The sequence below is a fragment of the Epinephelus lanceolatus genome, chromosome 16 (genome assembly GCF_041903045.1).
Source record: "Epinephelus lanceolatus isolate andai-2023 chromosome 16, ASM4190304v1, whole genome shotgun sequence".
NCBI classification, from domain to species: Eukaryota; Metazoa; Chordata; class Actinopteri; order Perciformes; family Serranidae; genus Epinephelus; species Epinephelus lanceolatus.
This window is the reverse complement of record NC_135749.1, coordinates 30134453-30156139: the sequence shown is the minus strand read 5'-3', so window position 1 is coordinate 30156139 and position 21687 is coordinate 30134453. Positions and strand designations below refer to the sequence as shown.

General features: G+C 44.7%; 1 protein-coding gene across 7 annotated transcripts in view; it reads left to right on the top strand.

Annotated features, from left to right (window-relative positions):
- Positions 1–3045: 3045 nt before the first annotated feature.
- cica (capicua transcriptional repressor a) overlaps positions 3046–21687 on the top strand; it is a 51830-nt gene continuing 33188 nt past the window's right edge. For all 7 annotated transcript variants that reach the window (XM_078175857.1, XM_033636355.2, XM_078175856.1 and 4 more), the window contains exons 1-3: positions 3046–3820; positions 7301–11017; positions 14190–14466. In XM_078175857.1, coding sequence (XP_078031983.1) covers positions 7511–11017; positions 14190–14466 — 3784 coding nt within the window. In that variant the 5' untranslated portion in view covers positions 3046–3820; positions 7301–7510. The remainder of the gene's footprint in view (positions 3821–7300; positions 11018–14189; positions 14467–21687) is intronic.

Below are 21687 nucleotides of genomic sequence, written 5' to 3'. Positions count from 1 at the left end.
ACAACGATGAACTGAAGAGAATGTAAAACTTAACTATGCTCTCTTTAAAGCCAAACTCCATTAACAAAATCAGTAATTTTACATCATTGAACACGAGAGCTTTTGGTCTAAAGCTACCTCAACTGGTAGTTGGGGTATTGTGTGACTTTGGTGAATCTGAACTAACCCTTTAAAGCACCAAAGTCACACAATAACACAAACTACCTAACTGATGGAGGCAGCAGTAGACCAGCAGCACCCTTGTTCAGTGAGGTAAAATAACTGTTTTTGTTAATGGTGACTGGCTGTGAAGAGAGTTTCACTCACAGTTCAGTTTCCCATAGAAAGGGCTGTGGGTTTGGGAGGTACTGAGCATATGACTGGATAAATGAGACTTGGATTATACCGCACACCTTGTGTAAGAGTTCGTAAACGGATGGTTTGATGTAGTTTTGCCGCTGTTAAATTCGGTCACCTATGACTCCAGTTCATCAAGGATTCTTAATTCACTGTGGAGGCATGCAAGAAAAACAATGTTTTCTTCACAAATTTAAGGTAACACAGAGTAACTGGTATACAACTGGCCATTTGTAGGTGAAGGCAATGACATGTCAATGTTGTGTTGTGCCAGGCATTGATCCATTGCCTCCAAGTGGCAAAAAAAAAAAAGTTCAAGTACACTCCTGATGATACGTCAGTACCTTTGAATGAGCTCCCGACTGTATCATTTGGTCCTCAGCAGTAAACTGAATTTGCTCATTTGCCATGAAATGTTCCCTGATTTATGAGCACCTTCAGGACCTTGACTTAAAAGTTTACCTTGACAGTTTGTTCTTTACCTTGGAAACAGCAGCTGACAACACGATCCCCCCTCAAGGACCACTTATTCGCTTTTTCTGTAGCCTTTGACCATGTCAACCTCCGAAACGGTGGAATTTTAAAGTAATACCTTGCTGTTTACTGTAAATATTAATACAAAGTAAATAATTTATAGTATTCGTAAATAAATTAATTAGGGAAAATATTACCATTTTTGCAAAACTGCTCAGAGAATTATACAGACAGTGGCTATGAGTGACTGCACACTCATCTCAGTTTCATTATTCACTGCAGGTGCAGGCTGTTAAATCTACTGTACATCTACTCAACCTCAAAATGTTGGTAGGGATGGAGACGAGTAGGGTTGGACTCATCTGGTCCATCATCACTCACTCTCCATTTGTTCTTTTTTTAAAACACACACACTCTTGAATTAGAGAGTGTTAGAGTGTTGGGTCAGGTACAGTGCAGGGTCCCTGGAGCTGTTTAGCAGTTAAGTGGCCATAATGCATTTAGTGTAAAGTGACTGGGATTGGGGGGCTTAGCCACAGCTCTCTGCCTCATTCTTAGAAAGTGCTCAGAGGTGCTAATACCAGCCGGATTTATGGCACTCATTCACAAACCGCTCGACGTCTGCAGCAAAGAGTCACTCTCAGTCTCTTAGTCTACCTCTGTGTCCACTTCTATCTGTCTCTTCCTGTCGCCGGCGTGATTCATGCCTCTCCCTTTGTCTTTCATAATTCTCTTCGCCGTCTGTCTAACATCTACCTTTTACCACTCAAGTCTCCTTTCACACTCTCATCTCCAGTCTCATGCTAAAGCTCTTCTGAGTCTTCAGTCTCAGGTCTCTTTAATGTCTCTCGATGGCACCTTACGAAACCAGCCGCCCCTCAAAGTTGCGCGCTAGCTGTACTCGCCCTACATTTCTGAACACACACTCGTCTATGGTGAATGAGCAGTCAGTTAGAGGGAGACAGAGACTGCAGTGCTTCACTATCAGGGGTGTGGGAGATGTCTGGAGATCCCACTCACTCTGCACTCACATGTGTCTGTGTGTGTCTGTGTGTGTGTTTGGTGCATTTTTCAGAGATTTATGAGTCACAAGTTGTATATGTTACAGCCATGATGTATGTACAGTAATTAAATGAATGCTGTGTGTGTGTGTGTGTGTGGGTAGAGGGGTTGCCTGTGCATGAATATGCAAACTAAATTCTAATAATAAACCTGTACTGTAGTTTGTTGTATGTGCAACAGTGCATGTCTGTATGTTCCAACGAGGCTAGTCTGCACAATATACAAAGAAGTGTGTGTGTGTGTGTGTGTGTGTGTGTGTGTGTGATTGCACAGGGCTAGGCGCAGTGTGTGTGTGCGTTCCAGTACACGTACGTCTTATGTAACGCCTAGGCATGTTATAACTCCACTGCGCGTGCTGTGTGTGTGTAGGTGCTTGCTTGTATGCGTGCACCCAGTTGTGTGTAAATGTGGCAAGTGTACCCGCTCGCCTGTGTGCATGTGTGTGTGTGTGTGTGTGTGCAGGCAGACTGCAATGCCGCAACCAGCCAGCTCTGTATCATCATTGACCAAACTCGCCATCTGTGCCTGTAAGCTATAGAAACAGCGAGTCACACTGCTACACAGCAATCCACACACCATTAGTGTCTTATGAAATCACAGCGGGACGCCACTGTGTTGCTTGTGTGTGTGCTGCGCATACACGTAAGTGTGTGTGTGTTTGTGTGCGTACTCATGCGTGTTTAACTGTATTTTTTTCCAGCCTGTTTGCATGTTGTCCTGTATTCATTAGTGTATTACAGCCTGTACCTACTCATACACATGCACAACTCCCTGCTCGCTCACAGCGTGTTTGTGTGTGTGTATGTGTGTGTGTGTGTGTGTTTGTGTGTATAATGTGCAGGGAGGCCCACGGTGTATATGGGTCACTCTCTTAGGAACCATAATCCTACGTTTGGACCAACTTTCTCACTGGGGTTTCACTCTTCCTGTTTGGCCAAGCTGATGGCAACAAGCATAATGACCTCACCGCAGCATTCGGTCATTGGCCTGCAGACCCCGGCCCTCTTGGCCAATCGCACGCTGCTCTGGTGACGTATAGGCTGCAGCGGCTGTCCTGATTGGTGGAGGGGGCGGGACATAGGGATGCTGTGCTGTTTAGAGCGCCTCTGATTAGCTGGGAGGGAGTGAGAGAGAGTGAGTTTATGAGAGGGGATGGAGAGAAGGCATGAGAATTTGGGAGTTGGTGTTCTGTGTGGTTTGTCTGAAACTACACTCAACCTGTGGCTCACATGGATCATAATGGAGACACTGCATGCATACAGATAAATTGGTAAATAGTTATAATTTGTAAAATTTGTTAAAGCTGTTATATGAGTGTAAGTTGAAGTTATAATGCACGAGGCAGCCTGAGAGATAAGCTATATTAAATTTGACAGTGTCATGTCAGTGTTTTTTTGTCGGCTGACATAAGTCCAGCCTGTTTGAATAAGACAGACAGTCCACCGTCTGTCTATTCATGTTTGTAGACAAATGAAGAGGGGATGAGAAGAAGAAGAAGAAGAGAGAAAGATCTCAATCCCGTCCTGCGTGCCTGTGGAAGTCACAGACATGCCCACAGAGGAGCCCCATTGGCCGCCGCAGCCTCGCTCTCCCAACAGCTGTTCTGTGTTTTCCCACACTGTGATTGGCTGCGGCGCGCCGTCGCTCAATTTTACTTTGACGCGTGACCCCGCCCCCGCTCCCCTTCCGCGGCATCCTATTGGCTACTGTACGCGTTCGTGCTCCGCGATTGGTCGCACGGGCTGGTTGTCAAGGCTTTGGGGCTTCATTCACCATTTTGCGACTGTAGTGTAGAATGTACAGGGCAGTAGTTTTTCCTCCTTTTAAGTTGCTTTGCCGGAGAAACATGAACGGCCGCTAATTGGCAGCTTCGGACGACCGGCCACCCTGCCCTATTTTACCCGGCGGACTCAACAGAGATTCACACAGGGGTACTATAATAGCTCTGGTGAGTATAAGCTGCCCACAAATCTTTCTCCTGCAGCACTGCAGTGGGGCTTGTTGTGCTTTTGCCGAGCTGCTAACGTTGTTCATGTTTACTGTGGCCATAAACAGTATTAGCAGTTGAGCTGATCAGCATATTTTCCGATATCTGGGTGGCCTACGGAGAGGAGTAGAGGGCGGATTGGGTGTCTTCTGCGAAAAAAAGGGAGCGGTGCGGATAGACATAGTGAGCTTGAAACTTTTCCACTAGAAATAAATTCAACGCCATAACTGCCGTTGGACTTCCTAGAACAACTGTTATTTTTTCCTGCGTTGTATCAAACCCTCGAAAACTCGCTTGTCATTCCCTCCTCCTCTCTCTCAACATATTTTCTTCCTCTTTCTTGAATCAACGTGGCTGTTTGAATTAATGTATTTCCGAGGGGCTCGAGGGGCCTTGTGCTTGGACTAGTTTGTGGCCACATATTGACACTTTCTCTTTCTTGTACCTCGGTTGCAATACTGCAAACGACGACGAGGGTGAATACAAAGTTATCGGGGCAGCTTTAGCTACGTTTTCTGACGACTGTCACTTTCGGATGGGCCAAACAAACCGACTTTGTCTGCTGTTTGTCGCTGTGTTGTGTGTGACTGGAGTGGATTGACAAAGTTAACGCGTTCATCTGTTTGGGACATTTCACAGTGTCATGCAGCACAGGGAATATGGGTCGTATTACATGGTATTAAGGGTTAATATGCCCGTTAAACCGGTTATTTCCCGGTGACAGGGAGTTGAGGATTTCCAAGCGGCCTTGTGTGTAGTTGAGGCCTGGTCGCTGCACGCCACGGCCTGCTGTGTTGTGGAGTAAAACTGGTAGTAATCGCGGTACTACGAGGGCTTGACACATACACGGTACTATCCAGCTAAACCAGAGGTGACGACATCACCTTCTGTAGTTTGCATTTTGTGCTTTGGGCCTTGTCTAGATAAATTAACAGCTGTTATCTGCTCTGGATTATGATTATGTCAATATATTTATACACCCCGGCCTGTTGTGAGTAAAGCACTGTAGTAATCCTGTTGTACACTTTTAGAAAGGGGTGTGTGCAGATGACAAAACTTTTAAATATAATGCAGTTTGGTGAGGGTCAAAAATATCTCATTAACAATGATTTGAAGGGACTGAAAGGTGTGAAAAGGTCACTGCTAAACTCTGTATGTGCGACAGTGAATTATAGCGGGTTTATGCCAAGGTTTGCCAACATTATGGAAGGCATATGCAGTTTTATAATATATATCTAAACATATAACCACCTGGTTGAAAAAGTGATTAAATTGTGACCTTTACTTGGACAATTGCTTAGCTGAACTAAATTTTGCAACCAGAAAAGCAGCAGTTATATTATTGTCACCTTGTGTGACTTACATCAGCTTGATGCCGCTGTCTACAGTCATGTTTACTATGTATTTGTGGGAATGTATGAAAGCTTTTCTGCAAGTAAAATAAGACAGAACTTAATACCAGCACATGGTGTATACCTGATGAGCATACAGTGCTCAGCTTTGATCAGTGAGCATGAAATATAGGAGGCCTACTATAGCTTCCATATGGACTTCCTTGCTCCATATTTCACCAAGGGGAGCGTCAGTTGCGTCAGTTTGTCTTTAAGCTGTTATCATTAGGCCCATGACTCTGACACCAGCTGTTGTACACAGTGCACTACTGAGTAAACACACGTAGCATACCTCTATCGTGACCAAGTAAGGCCGGCTGCCAAATAATTTTATGGTGGCTGCTCTACGGCTGTCTGTCCTAAATAGGGATTTACATAGAGCACAGTGGTGGCTATTAGCTCTCTAGCTCTCCGTGTGCACCATCAACTATCATCACATAGATGTTTGCTGTGTGTGTGTGGCCTTGAGACAGGCAGTACTCATCTCTGAAAATGGATTTCTCTGTAGCCCATATGATGTGGCAGATATTAAAAGGACCTGAATGAATGCAGGCCTTCACAGACAAACAGGAAGGCAGCAGAAGGGAAAAGAGACAGGCAGACAGAGAGAAAGAGACTGGTGGGAGGATGGATGTAAAACAGGGACAGACAGGCAGACATGGAAGTTAACAGACAGTCAAACAGTCACTGACAAGTAGACATGCCTAGTGGCGGGTGATAGACATCAATCCAGAACATTTTGACAGTGAATTTCACAGTTGGAGTGAGGGATTTCTGAAAGACGACAGAGCATATAGGGGCTGTTTTTATTCTCTTCTCTTATACACTTGTTGTTAACGTCTTTCTGGCACTCGTAGCTCTGTGGAGACTTCTGTATTGGAAGAAATGAGGCAGAGCACACAGCAGCGAGGACCCGAGGCAAGTCCCGCGCGTATCAGCCACACAGCAAACAAACCAGTTAAATGACAACAGTCTCCCCGTTCAACAAGTCAGCAAAATCAATCTGTTTTACTTTCCGAACGGAGGCAGAACTGTGAATGAGTCCGGTGTGGAATAGGAGATATTCTGAATGACTCTGGCATGGCTAAGAGCGATACTGAATGACTCTGGTGTGGAATAACAATTATTCGGAACAACTCTGCTTTTCTGGCTGGCTGCAGCACAAAATGAGGATAGAGACTAAGTGGAAGGAGAGGAGAGAAAAGGAGAGATGAGAGGTAGAAATCAATATCAGAGAGGAGAGAAGGCAGGCAGGCAGGGGATAAGAATGAAAGCGTAATAGTAGCAAAGAGTGAGAGAGAGGGAGGAATAAAGTAACGGGAAGTTAGGTAATGGTCTTCCACAGGAAATGGAGTTTGTAGGGGCGGATTGACTCTGCTTTGAAATACATAGATAAAGGTCGCCACAGAGAGAGAGAGAGAGAGAGAGAGAGAAAGGGAGGGTTTCAGTATGCGAGCAAAGAAGGAATTCCCCCGCCTCTACTGCCCCGGCCAAGAAGTAGTGTGTGTGAGAGAGAGTGTGTGCATGCAGAAAGGCTTGTCTGGGCAAATTGCAAAGTGCTCCTCACTATTTCCATACTGTGTTGTGAGCCTACATTGTGTTTACCCTACAATATGGCCTCCTGTTTTCAATATGTACCTGGTATGGATGCAGGCCTTGTGTAATGTGAGTAGAACCTGTTATGTAATGAATTCATGTGTAATGAATTTGTAGATGAGTCATTTTCATTACTACTCCCGTATGATGGTGCATCATTTAGCGGGGAATTTGTTTTTTAGAATTAACGTTTCACTGTTCATTACTCTTACTTTTTAGGGTCACAAAGTGCGGCTTTTCTGTTTTTAAATTATTTTAAAATTTTTGATTCATTTTAAATTACTTCGATGTCAGTTCAGTGTTTTCATAGGTGTTTGATTTTTATTTGAACAGTCACTTTTCCTCTCACGGCCATGAAGTTAGTAGCTATCTTTCATTGGTGAATGGGCTTTGTGCATGTCTGAATGTGTTTGCCACATGAGTAACCCACACTCCCTCTTCCCTTTTTTTCCAGAGTCTCTGGAATAAGGTGGGCAAGTGCCGAAGTCGCGCTACAAAGACAAGACAGGATGAGAGAGAGAGGCCCTGGCAGAGGAGGAAACTAAAGAGAATAGGACGGAGGGAGAAGAAAAACAAGGCAGAGCAAGATTGGAACGCCAAAGAGTATCTCTGGGATAAATAAATAAAAAGACTTGTTTGGAGAAAAGGCAAGCTAGATGAAAAGATGAAGCCGATTAAAAAGCAGGGCCGGCGCTCTCCTCCCTCCACCCGGGCCAAAGGGGGGAAGCGTCGCGGAGCAGGGGATGCCCCTGAAGGAGGGGAGAAGAGAGACTCAGATGAGAACAGAGACAGAAGCAGATCCCCACAAAACCGAACACCCTCCTCTTCATTTTCTTCTAATTCACACTCAGAGTCCTCGCAGACAGATCCAATCAGAGCACGGGACACTTCAGAGGGGGAGGGGCTTCACAGAGAAGGACTGTCAGAGACGACACTTGTGATGGATTCTGGAAAATTTCTGACATCTTTGGATGATAGATCAGGGAGGGCAGCTGTGAGCGGCAGCAGTCACAGTGACAGTGGTGGTAGCAGTTGCAGTAACAGCAGTACACCAAGCGCCAACAACAGCCCAAACCCTGCCTCAAGCCGAAAAACAGCCACCTTCAAAGCCCGTGTTCCCAAAAAGAAGTACACCTCTGAACACTGCTTGTCTGCTACTGGTAACCATAGCAACCCCTCATCCAGCACACCCCCTCCTCTTCCTCTTAGTGGTGGGGTCATTAACCACGGGTCAACAGGTTCGGGAAGCGACATCAGTGTCTTGCACTCTGATAGCAACAATCAGAGCAGGAGCCTGATGGATGACTTCCACAGCAGGACCACTGGCAGGGAGGGGCCTCAGGACGGCTCCCCAGGACCCCCTACCCTGTCTCTAGGAGGAGACAGGGAAAGGCCTGGAGGAGGTGAAGAGATGAGAGATCAAGACCGAGTTTTACCTAGCCCCCTGCCCCGCTGCTCCTCAACAGACACCGCCAGTGAGCACTCAGCTGACCTGGAGGTAGTCGGCGACTCACACGCCCTCACACAGATGTCTACACACGCACCACCCAGTCTCCCTGATGCGCTGTCTGACGCCCTCGCCAAAGGGCTGAAGAATCAGCGTGTCCTTGCCCGCCAGCGCAGGAGAAGAAGTGACGAGGAAGGCGGAGGTGAAAGGAGGGAAGAAGGGGGGTGTTCTGACTTGGTGTTCCGGGCTGGGGTGGTCCGTAAGGTCAGCGGGGAATATGGAAGCCTGGAGGTGCAATTGAACGGTGAGAAGACACTGTGCCGTTATCCGTATCGACATGACAGCCCCCCAGGGGTGGTGGACATTATTCTAGATGCCCCGCCGCCTGGTGTCCATCCAATTCCTGTTGGCACTCGTGCCTGCGTGCCATTTGGCAATGAAGAGGGAGGTGAGGGTCAGTGGCAGTGGTACAGAGAAGGTGTGGTGACTCAAGTGGACACACACCCTGCAGTGGCCAACCGCTACCGTGTCCTGCTGTCTGAGGAAAGACCTCACTCTGTGGATGAGGAAGAGGATGGCAGAGGGACAGCTGGTGGTACCCAGGCAGTGTGGGTCTCACGACAAACACTCCGGCTTCTGGTGCCACCTTGGGACCTGGATCTACCGTCTGGAGGAGGGCGAGATGGAGAAGAGGGGGGCAGAGAGAAGGAAAGGGAGCGGGAGGACAGGGAGGAAATAGATGTGGAGCAGGAGGTGTGTCGTTTGAGCCGGGGGATGACACCCGGCGTGGGGTCAGTGATGGGGAGAGGAATCCCCTACCCAGGCATGGTGCCTGTTTCTTCCACATCGGGCCACAACATTACCTCCCCAGTAACCCCAGCGTCAGTCCTCAGCCTGGCTCCAGGCCGAGAGTGGGAAATTGAGAAAGACTTAGAGAGGGAGAGGGACCTCCAGAGAATACAGGAAAGAGATAGGGAAAGAGAGCGAGAAAGGGAGAACAGTGCAAAGCAACAGCAGCAACAACAGCAGCAACACCACCCATACATGCCACTCACCCCCGAAGAAGACATGGAGGTATCCCACTTTAACATGCTCCCAATGGGGGCGATCGTACCTGGGGCCAAACCAATGGCAATCCCCCAACACCGCCACATTGTCTCTAAGCCCCCACCTGGCTACCTCAATCCCCACCTGTCTGTGGTGCGGGGCATCGGGATTCCCCCTGCCCACCTGGCCTTGAACCCCCACCCCCCTCCTTCACCTGTCTTATTAGGCCTTGACCCAGCAGTTGCAGCAGCTGGTGCTGTCATTACCACCCCTCAGCTCCCTCCCCTTCCTCCCATCTCCTCTTCCACTGCATCCTCCTCTAGAGTAGAGAAGGTCTCAGGAGGAGGTTCTTCCAGTGGAGGAGCAGGTGGTGGCAGTGGATCCGGATCAGGTTCAACCTCCTCCTCCTCCTCGCGTTCCCGCACCCCACTGACAGCTGCCCAGCAAAAGTACAAGAAGGGCGATGTGGTGTGTACGCCAACAGGCATCCGTAAGAAGTTCAATGGGAAGCAGTGGAGGAGGCTGTGCTCCAGGGAGGGCTGCTCTAAAGAGTCCCAGCGCCGAGGATACTGCTCCAGACACCTTTCAATGAGGACCAAGGAGATGGAAGCCAGTGGAGGCAGTCGGGAACGAGGGGGAGCTAGCAGCACAGGGACCCTGACGCCATCTGACCTCCGACTGAGCGGAGGGAGAGCTAGCTCAGAGTTTGACTGGGATGAGACGTCACGTGAAAGCAGCGAGGCCAGCAGCCGTGGAGGAGACTCCCGCCCCCGTCTGGTCCTTCCCTCTCTGCTCCCCCAGGACCTCTCTCGTTTTGACTTTGATGAGTGTGAGGCAGCGACCATGCTGGTCTCCCTGGGGGGCTCCCGCTCAGGCACGCCCTCATACTCCCCTATCTCCAACCAGTCGCCCTTCTCCCCTACCCCATCACCCTCACCCTCTCCGCTCTTCGGCTTTCGTCCTGCCAATTTCAGCCCCATCACTGCTCCTGCCTCACTTACTCCACGCCGCCATCGCCAACTTAGCGGCACTAAGATGGGTACGCCAGGTGTTGAACGGGAGCGCCACCTGTCTGGGATTGTACCCACTTTTCAGACCAATCTCACTTTCACAGTCCCCATGAGCCCCAGCAAGAGGAAGCTCGACTCCCACCCACCCCCTCCTCTGCCCGCGATCCAGGACTACCAGAACAAACCTGAGCAACAGCAACTGGTGGGTATGGGTGGAGGGGTGGTGGGAGACCCGGCCCTTGGCCATAGCCCCGCCGCCTTCAGAGTCCTCTCCCCCCAGAGTCAGCCCACAACCCCCTCCTCACTCTCCTTCCCCCGGCCTCGTAGCGCCACCAGCAGGCCACCATCCTCCACTGCCTCCACGCCTCCACCCATGCTTGTGTCTCCCACTCCTCCCTCCCCACTGCCGCAGGAACCCTCTCCACGCCGCATTGTGCCCCTCCGTGATTCCCCAGTCATTGTTCGCAACCCAGATGTTCCCCTGGCCAAGTTCTCTGACGGCCCGTTAGGGAGGAGAGAGAGGAGCAGGTCCAGAGAGCACAGCCAGCCCCAACACACAGGTCCCCCAGGCCTGCAGGTCCCCGTCCCCATCAACGGGGCCGCCACCAACGGTGCAGTTCTCCTGCGCAACCCCACATCCACACTTGTCCTGGTCACCTCCAGCTCGGTAAGAAAGTCACTATGTTTTTGTTTAGTTTGTGTGCAATATGATCATGTACACTATAGAGCTGGGCCATGTGGACACAGTCTCATCACAATATGTGAAATCTCATAGCAATATTATATCATAGCTACCTTGTTATAGCAATGGTACAGCAGAATAGTGTCTTTATCAGGTCATGGTGTATATTGTCATATCACCCATAACAAGTACTGTTTGTATTAAGTGCTTTCTTAAGCCACAGGCCCTAAAAAAGATTAAATAGTATATACATACAGTACAGGCCAAAAGTTTGGACACATCTTCTCATTCAATGCGTTTTCTTTATTTTCATGACTATTTACATTGTAGATTCTCACTGAAGGCATCAAAACTATGAATGAACACATGTGGAGTTATGTACTTAACAAAAAAAGGTGAAGTAACTGAAAACATGTTTTATATTCTAGTTTCTTCAAAATAGCCACCCTTTGCTCTGATTACTGCTTTGCACACTCTTGGCATTCTCTCGATGAGCTTCAAGAGGTAGTCACCTGAAATGGTTTCCACTTCACAGGTGTGCCTTATCAGGGTTAATTAGTGGAATTTCTTGCTTTATCAATGGGGTTGGGACCATCAGTTGTGTTGTGCAGAAGTCAGGTTAATACACAGCCGACAGCCCTATTGGACAACTGTTAAAATTCATATTATGGCAAGAACCAATCAGCTAACTAAAGAAAAACGAGTGGCCATCATTACTTTAAGAAATGAAGGTCAGTCAGTCCGGAAAATTGCAAAAACTTTAAATGTGTCCCCAAGTGGAGTCGCAAAAACCATCAAGCGCTACAACGAAACTGGCACACATGAGGACCGACCCAGGAAAGGAAGACCAAGAGTCACCTCTGCTTCTGAGGATAAGTTCATCCGAGTCACCAGCCTCAGAAATGGCAAGTTAACAGCAGCTCAGATCAGAGACCAGATGAATGCCACACAGAGTTCTAGCAGCAGACCCATCTCTAGAACAACTGTTAAGAGGAGACTGCGCGAATCAGGCCTTCATGGTCAAATAGCTGCTAGGAAACCACTGCTAAGGAGAGGCAACAAGCAGAAGAGATTTGTTTGGGCCAAGAAACACAAGGAATGGACATTAGACCAGTGGAAATCTGTGCTTTGGTCTGATGAGTCCAAATTTGAGATCTTTGGTTCCAACCGCCGTGTCTTTGTGAGATGCAGAAAAGGTGAACGGATGGATTCCACATGCCTGGTTCCCACTGTGAAGCATGGAGGAGGAGGTGTGATGGTGTGGGGGTGTTTTGCTGGTGACACTGTTGGGGATTTATTCAAAATTGAAGGCACACTGAACCAGCATGGCTACCACAGCATCCTGCAGAGACATGCCATCCCATCCAGTTTGCGTTTAGTTGGACGATCATTTATTTTTCAACAGGACAATGACCCCAAACACACCTCCAGGCTGTGTAAGGGCTATTTGACCAAGAAGGAGAGTGATGGAGTGCTGCGGCAGATGACCTGGCCTCCACAGTCACCGGACCTGAACCCAATCCAGATGGTTTGGGGTGAGCTGGACCGCAGAGTGAAGGCAAAGGGGCCAACAAGCGCTAAACACCTCTGGGAACTCCTTCAAGACTGTTGGAAAACCATTTCAGGTGACTACCTCTTGAAGCTCATGGAGAGAATGCCAAGAGTGTGCAAAGCAGTAATCAGAGCAAAGGGTGGCTATTTTGAAGAAACTAGAATATAAAACATGTTTTCAGTTATTTCACCTTTTTTTGTTAAGTACATAACTCCACATGTGTTCATTCATAGTTTTGATGCCTTCAGTGAGAATCTACAATGTAAATAGTCATGAAAATAAAGAAAACGCATTGAATGAGAAGGTGTGTCCAAACTTTTGGCCTGTACTGTATATTAAGTGATGATAATTTCAGAAGAAAGTTCATCAAATGTTTTTTGTTTCTGTTGGTCAAAAGCTGATCTTGCAAAAGTATTTGTCTACACTGATTCAGAACGCCATTTTGACATAGTAACCTGGGAGTTATATAATATCTTTAATTTTGTCAGTGACTGAGAAACTCCACCTTGAATCAAAAGAATACTTCTCTGAAAACCATATTTTTAGTATCAGCCGAACTGCAATAAACCTTAAAGATGGCCCTCAAAAGTTTGTAGCTTGGTCCTAGGCAGCTCGGCTTCTTAGCAGAGTCCAATGTGGATTAAGAGTCTTCAAACTGAAGGCACTGAATGCAATAGAATGACATGGAAGTGGTGTCATTTGCTATGTTGTGAAGACTTTCGAGTGTCTGGAACAAATAAATTTACAGTGAAGAAGTGGAATATGCTGCAGGAGCTGCTGTCTTTAGGTATTTATTTCTCAGAAGATATATTTTTAACTGAATATTATTCTGAAAGAATTGAGGATTGCTGGATTTATGATACAGTGTCATCATCTGATAAAAAGTAAGTTGCTAGGGTACTTTTGTGTTACCCCCTGTAGTTTCAGCCGGGAGATGTGTTCAAGGAGGGACTTCACTACCATCATATGTATCCAATTAAAAAAAATAAACTCACAAAAGGAAAGGAACTAGTCTTATACCTGTTTTCCTTATTAAACAGAAAAATACAACAATCCACGTTTCCCTCTTTCACAGAGCTAAGACTGTCTTTAACTTAATTGTCTTTTTAACCCATCGTTAAACACACTTCATTCAAACTCAACAGAAACAAAATAAAACTTGCCAGAACCATTTTGGTTAGTCTTTTTGGTCATCTAGATAGTTAGTCCACTGATCCAACAATCACCAACTCTGGTTTGGTTAAAATAAACCCTTAATTCACAGAGTTAGATATGAAAATGTGCTGATCCCCACACTGTTAATCCCCGGGGTCTCTCTCTGCCTGTTTTAAAAATAAGAGGCTGCTTATTTAAAAATGTTACTAAATTACAGTTGGCTAAAATGGAGGTCTCAAACTAGTAATCAGACAAACTTTACAGCCCCACTGACGTGTGTTGTCACATAACAACAAACAACAATTGCCATTTTCCAGTCAAATGGCTACAGCGAACAGTTCAAAGTCTTTTTACTAGTTCTGCGTCTTTGATACTACTACTGATACTCCTACATTATGAGTCAGTTCTCTACAATTACTAAAAAAAATATTTTTTTATGTCTCCTCCCAGTCCCTGACTCCAGCCACAGTGGGCCACGCTGCCCTGTCCAGCCCCTCCACCCCCGGGTCAATGTCCACTTCATCAGGCTCCCTCCTGTCCTCCTCTGGTTCTGGAGGCAGGGAGCGGGAGAGGAAACCCGAAGGACACCAGGACGCCTCTGGAGGGGGGCTGCCACAGCCAGTAGCCTGTCACCCAACACCGACCGCCCTGCTGCCGCTCATACTGCCAGCTGAGTCTCCACACCCTGCTCCACGCAAGCAAATCATCATGGGAAGGCCGGGGACTGGTGAGTAAAGACTTGGAAATGGAATGAGAGATCATCACAGCTCTGTGGCTTTGACCTTTGTTCATGTCAGACACCAAGTCTGCTGAGCTACACTTCTGCAATACTGCAATACCGTAAAGTAGGAAGGGATGTGCAGGCTGTAGCTTGTATACTCCAGCTCAGTTATTCTCGCTTTCATTATCTCTCTAGAGTTACAGGAGTGTCATCAGAGTGCTATGGCTATGACTCATATACACTTTACTATTGTTTGCTTGCAGTGTAAGAAAGTAACCACATTCACAGGATGTTTTTTTTGCCCCCTTGACTTGCCTTTTAGTGCAGTTTGACCTTTTCTGGGAGCATTTTTACTGGGTTATGAAGTCATATTTATTAGGCATGTATGTGGCAAATACCCAATTTTCACAATAGTTTGTTTTATTTTAAATTATAATTTACCATGATGGACAAATTCAACAAAGCAAGAGTATCAGAAATGCTGCTTTAGACTGCTGTTGCTCTCTAAGAAATGCTCTTTTATTGCTGGTAGCATACAGTTAACTTTGTCAATGGCTCCCTTCAAATCAGTGACAGCAGACACAGGGAAACTAAATGCATTTATGCACATTTTAATGGTGATAAAAAAGATAAATCACAAGTAAATAGATTTTAAGTTGTTGGCATTTTATGAACTTTAATTTTGGACCCAAGTTTAAGTAAAGATGCTCTGTAACAAAAGATGATGCATTATAAGCTGCGGCACAGATATAAAACACTTCCTAAGTGGGCATGGTTGTTTCTCCCCCGCATCCCCACACTTGGTTTTGAAGTAAACATCGTGTAGATGGATAAAAGCAGACTTCAAAAAAATACAACACCATAACAATACAAACTTAATGTTTGCTTCTTATTTTGCTACTCATTTTATATCTGCCAGCGTGAAATCTGATATTCTGATATCAACCCAGTACAAGATCACGTGAGTTGGTCCAAGATCACGCAAGAGTGTGTTGTTGAGACAGAGACAGGTCTCAAACAAAGTTAATTTTCTCCTCATTTGTCCATCTGAAAAATGCCATTTTGGAATTCAGAATGTTCGAAAGACCTGTGTCTTGTGGAAAATGGGTCCAGTATTTACTTGGGTGGCTATAGTGTGGAAGAATCAGTCATATTCTGTGTTCACGTTCACTTCACTCGTTGGTCTTTGACAGATGACGTAAAACTTGCTATAACCGTTCATTATGGTTTTAATAGCCATTTTTCAGGTATTCTGCATTTTCTTTGCATTTGCTTTATGTTTAAAGCATATAGCGTGAAATAACTTCATTATTAGATTTCTTTCTGCTCCTTTTTGAACATTTGGTGATTTTTTATTTCACGACTAAATTGCAACAACACTGTAAATGACGAAATATTAACCACAAAAAATGGTGAAATTTCTGTTCATTATGTAGTGACGAGTAAAGACAAGACAAAAAAGTTGGCTCTGTTCAGTGGTCTCGAGTGATCTAATCTAAGTTAGACCACAGAAGCCATCTGTTTTGCTTTTAGGTCGTGTGGATCAGTGTTAGAAGAAAACAGTCTAGTCAAATAACAGTCCCTGGTGTCCTCGTTGAGTTTGTCTTAGTATTGAATTCTCTCAGTTTGCTTTTGTTCCTTTAGTCTGATGATGTCATGGGTTGGATACAACTTAGCTTAGTCATGTTCTGCTTAACTGTAGCTTTATCTCCAAAATGGTGACTCAGTGACATCTCAGACCGTATATGCATGTGACTGACAAAGACCAACTGCAGTGAACAGAATCAGGACTTGCTGTTAGTCTCTTAAAAGGGTTGGTCAGTGGCAAAACCTACGTGACATGGATACAGGAAATGACTCTTTAGTGTGCCGTCTCCTTTCTGAAACATCTCTGGCTTCAGTTCTGCATGTAGATTTTGGTGTTCTACAGTTTTAGAGTATGTTTAATTTCCTCATTATATTCTTAAATCATACCATCAGCTAACTCTCTAACACACCAGTTGTTCTCTAAATGCCAGAAATATCACCGTGTTGTTTGAGGGAGGATGAAAAAGGCTGAAGTCACCCTTTTTAGCATTTTGTGCACCCTCTTTCAAAGTATGCATTTGGGCAAAAATCAGTCCGCTCTGTGTGCTCTCTGTTGGATGTAAGAAAATTGGCCACTGAGAAATAGAGGTGTTTGGGTTAATCATATACTGTGTGCTTGTTTCCATGCCAACCTTGCGATATTACAGCCCAAACTCAGAAATGTTACTTTGAATATAGGAATGAGGAAGATAGTTTCCATTTTGAAATGCACAGTGTCATTTTAGCACAACACTTTTCTAAATCTGAAAATCGAAAGTGGCATAAATGTGCAGGCATTTAGTGCACAGGGATATTGGCAATTTATAGGTCTTTCAGTTTCAGTGTTCACGCTGGTATTTGATAAAACAAAAGGTTGCATTTTAAGTCAGTACAGTGCAGATGTTCGTTCAGGAAATGTAGCGTGGTTGCAGCTAGAGAGGACCTGTGTGAAAAGTAGTAATAGCATGAGGATCTCTGACTTCTAAATTTGAATATTCAGTGTTTCCTCACCCTTTTCTGATTAAATGATAATTTCTTGACTTTATTCAGACGACTTCAGAGTGAAACCTTTTTCCTCTGAGGCGTCAGGATCAGAAAAGGTTTGATATATCAGTAGCACAGGCAGCCACCCAGACCTGCTGCTCACTGTGTGTAATTTGTGACTCAGTAATGTGTATAGTGTCGGAGTTATTGAGTGTGCGTGTGCAGGGGGTGTCACCCTTTTCATATCTGTGTGTGTGGGTGTGTGTCTGTGTGAGAGAGTTAAGGGGTGTTTCACCGAAACTTTAAAAGGGCGAGAATATTGACATGTCTAGACATGCAAGACTGAGAGCAGAGTGCAGAGAGCAGCAAGGACATTCACACCTCCTCCTGCACTACACACACACACACACACAAAGAGACACAAACACACACAAAGAGACACACACACACTCATCTCGCTGTTCCAGACAATCAACAACCTCAGACAGGGCATCAAGGGCAGGTCCAGCGTGATGTGAATGTGTTTCATCACTCTCAGCAGAAAAAGGAGTAATCATATTGCCAGCGTGTTGTCATGGATACACGGTTTCCACCAGTAGAATTAGCGCAGTAAAGCGTTGAGGCCTGAGCTGATTACCAGAGTGCACTTTTATTCCTCTCTCTCCCTCTCTCACATCCCTCGCACTGCTTCTAACAGCCACCTGCCTCTGTAGCGTTACGTTTCCTCCGCCATACATTTTTAAAAACACCTAGAGCCACAGCGAGCACAGAAACAAACACAGGCAGAAGGCAGTGGAGGCCCCCACGGCTGAGATCTCTCTCCTAAATATAGCCCAGCTCGAGTGCAGCTGCATTAGCATCACAAGTTTCATTACTGCTCGCTTTGAGTACGTCTGCAGCCTTCAGTGAAGGAGAGATAAGAGTAGCTGAAGTCCCATCTTGTTACACAGCTCAGGAACTGTATTATTGCTTTTGGACCCACAGGAGAAATTATTTGAAAAATTCTCCAAGTGGCGGTAATGTGTAGTCAAAGGACAGGTGGATATCTGCAGATGAGACGCATAATTTCTCCACCTTAAAGCCTGAAAACAGCTGCTCAACCTGTCAGGTGTATCGCTCTCTCACCGCTGCCTCTCGCTAGTTGTCACTGTCAGCGCTTCAAGTAAACCAATAGAGACAGATGGTTATCTGCACAGTGTTCCTGTCGCTGATATTTTTCACAACTCACGACTGTCAGTGTTTTCCCGGAATATTCATACCTCACCTCTTCAGGGTGTCAGCAGGTCCTTTAAAAGTTTGAAGATTTGTTTAGCACCTTAAAGGATAAAGCTAATATGTTATTTTTTTTCACTGTCATCAGATCTCCTGAAAAATTAAGAGCCAACAATGTCTGTGTCTCTTTTCACTTCCCCAGTCTGATACTCAACCTCAAGCCCTTCTGAAATGTACTTTAAAAAACACATTGTCTTCAGTACATAAGCCCATTTCACACAGAGATCCCGTGATAGGACGGTGACAAAGTCCCTTAATTACGTCCGCTAATGCCACCCTTGAGTGTAATTTTACATAGCATGACAGCATTCCAGAAGTAAAAGAGGCATAATGGGCGTGATGTGTGACACACTAGCATTGCCCTCTAGTGTGATATATGACATAAGCGTTGGTTAATGTTTATTAAACAATAACAATAGTGTACCATGACAATAGCAAACATTTACCATCCCTGTAAAATGGTGGCTGATCTTGTCCTCTGTTTGGAGGATGAGATGCTCCCAGACCTCATTGTCTCTCCAATTTACGTTACATTTTCTGCTGTTGTTCTTCTTCTTTGAGTTAGCTGCTAACATCAAATGGTTGCTTTTTACGTCTCCTGGTGGTGGGTTGCGCACATTCTATGCCGCCAAAACCCCTCCTGTCCTGCTGGCTGTCCCTTTCACACAGACATCTTACTACCTCCACTGCCAACTTGAAGGCGAGACAAATTTGTCCTTCCATTTAGCAACTGTACGTTTAATACAGAACGGTGAGCCAAAATAATGGCGCAACATTCCCGCCTTGAACAGGCAGCATAAAAGTGGCTGTAGTCAGTGATGGAGTGTAACTGAGTACACTTAAATTTTGACATACTTGTACTTTACTTAAGTATTTCCATTTTAGGCTACATTGTACTCTACAACATTTCAGAGGACAGTATTGTAGTATTGCAGTATTATTTTTTCCACCACTGTACATAGTTTCATTTTTCAAAAAGGCTCAGCAATTTCCGGAAACAACAGGGCACTGTAGTTTTTACCAAATGTTACTCAAACAGGAGAAAATTGTGCATTTGTTGGGGACTATTTTTAACGGTGGATGAATACACATTTGGTGTTCTTGTGGGTAATTACAGGAGTAGTGTGGTGTTTGACAGATAAACTTGACCTAAATTACAGTGCCCATGTTTATTGCAAGAATTTCAAATGTCACGTAGTCCAACACTGTTGCTCACTGAAGTGTTTCCTATACTTTATGGAAACAGTGGAGCTCTATGGCACAGAAGAGTATGGTTTGTTAGGCTTTGGTAAAAACAGATAACACCTGTCTGTGATCAGTTAATTGTTAGTTTTGGTCTGTTTCATGACAATGAGAAAAACATACTTTTAAATAGTGCTGAAATGTCACCTGCTACAGGTTTATTCTCACTGACAATGTTTTAATTTCAGTCCGCACACAGTGATAGTTGGTTGAGTTGGAAAGTAAGACAGATTGAATTGTAATTATGTGTATGTGTTTGACCACAGCTGTGGGTGGAAGCAGTGAAGAGTGTTGATTTTGCATTTCCACCAGGTGACATTCTGACTCAAATGCATTTTCACTGTTGCATTAACACGGGGCAGGTTTAATACACTCTTGACCCTGTAAATATTTCCTGTTGTCATTCAGATTAGTCCCAGAAATGTCGTTTGCTACATTCAGATGGAAACAGTTTGTTTCTGCCAGCATACGCTCCTTATTGTCATTGTTAGTTTGGTCTTAAATCCAGCTCAAGATAGCAATAAAATGGATTTTGAACAAGGAAGTTGTCATTAACATGATTGATAATCTCTAGTGTTTATATCTTTATGTTGGCTGTATTCCCTGCTTTGTACTGCAACTGCTGCAAAACAGATTAATAAAGTTCTATCTTATCAATTTAAAAGTTTGAAACATGCCAATAACCTGGTATTGACTGCTTTGTGGCCTCACAGAATATTCTGACATACCCTCCTAGTATCAGTCCTGTCAGGATGTTGCTACCACAACAGTTATAACTAATCCAGCCAATGGCTGTGAATTCAATATTTTGTCCATTTAACGCAGCTTTACTGTGAATTTGACTTTTTAAAACAGGTAAAAATCTAATTTCATTGTAGACCTGCATGCAGCGTATTTATTTGCTCAGCCCGTCACTGTTAGCATCACACCACTAATGTCACCCAATGTTTATTAACAGTTTTAAAGACAGAGTTGAGCCTCTTCGTTATCAGTGTGAGAGTTTTGTGACTATTTAATGGTTCAGCTTTGCTTTGAATGGCAGCAACAGCTAATCGTCGGTGACCAGCTGTCTTGATATATTGTAAAAATGTTTAACTCCCAAATATTAATATCATTGTTGCCCTTAAAAACTGTATTGTTTGGGCTATACTGCTGATGTGTTCTATATCAAACCTCTGAACTGCCTGTGGATGGTCAAATAAGTAGAAACGCAAAAAGATATATATTCTTTACAACAAAGTACATCATCAGTACTACTTCTGGTCCCTTAAGAAAGCAACTTCTGGCGTGTAAAACATTTGAATAAGCCTCACTTCCTCAGCTGAAGTTCCTCATGCAAACAGCAAACTGCCAGTAAGTAGTAAGAAGTGCAAACATGAGAGCACAGTGAGAACAGTCATGTGACGCCTAAATCTGCATTCAAAAGTGAACTTCTTGCGAAGCGTGAACCGTACATCCAGGATATGTTTACACTTTCTTTGTTGTATAGCTCAGCAGTATCTGGATCTCCATTTTAGATGAACCACAGCCAGCGGATGGTTAGCTAAAAATAGATCATTTTAATACTTTATTATAAAATTATTAATGGAAACTGGACATTGCAGTGCTGCAGCAAAGTTCATAGCCAGTTTATTTCCACCAGGCTAGACCTGTATGAGGAATACTGCAGTCAGGGGAGGAGTGGAGGGTGAAGCTGAGGCTGAAATCGTTATTATATAATGTTTTAAAATTTATGTATTGTATATATGAATGTACAGACACTTAGAATTAACTGCTGCTGATAAATCCATGAACTATTGCACTGATTCCCAAAGTAGAATTGCTTACAACTACAGCAGTGTTGAAATTTGCAGTAATATTTGTGGTTTAGAGCTGCATCGATAAAGAGATTAATCAGTTAGTTGTCAACTAATAAATTAATTCAACTGATTTGATGATTGATTAATCAGTTTAATAATTTTTTAAAGATGAAAGTCAAAATTCTCTGACTCCAGCTTCTTAAATGTGAATATTTTACAGTTTCTTTACTCCTCTGTGACAATAAACTAAACATCTTCGGGTTGTGGACAAAACAAGACATTTGATGACGTCATCTTGTAGTTGTAGCACTCATAGCCGTTGCAGATGTAGTAGTATGGATGGTGGTTGTAGTACTAGTATTGG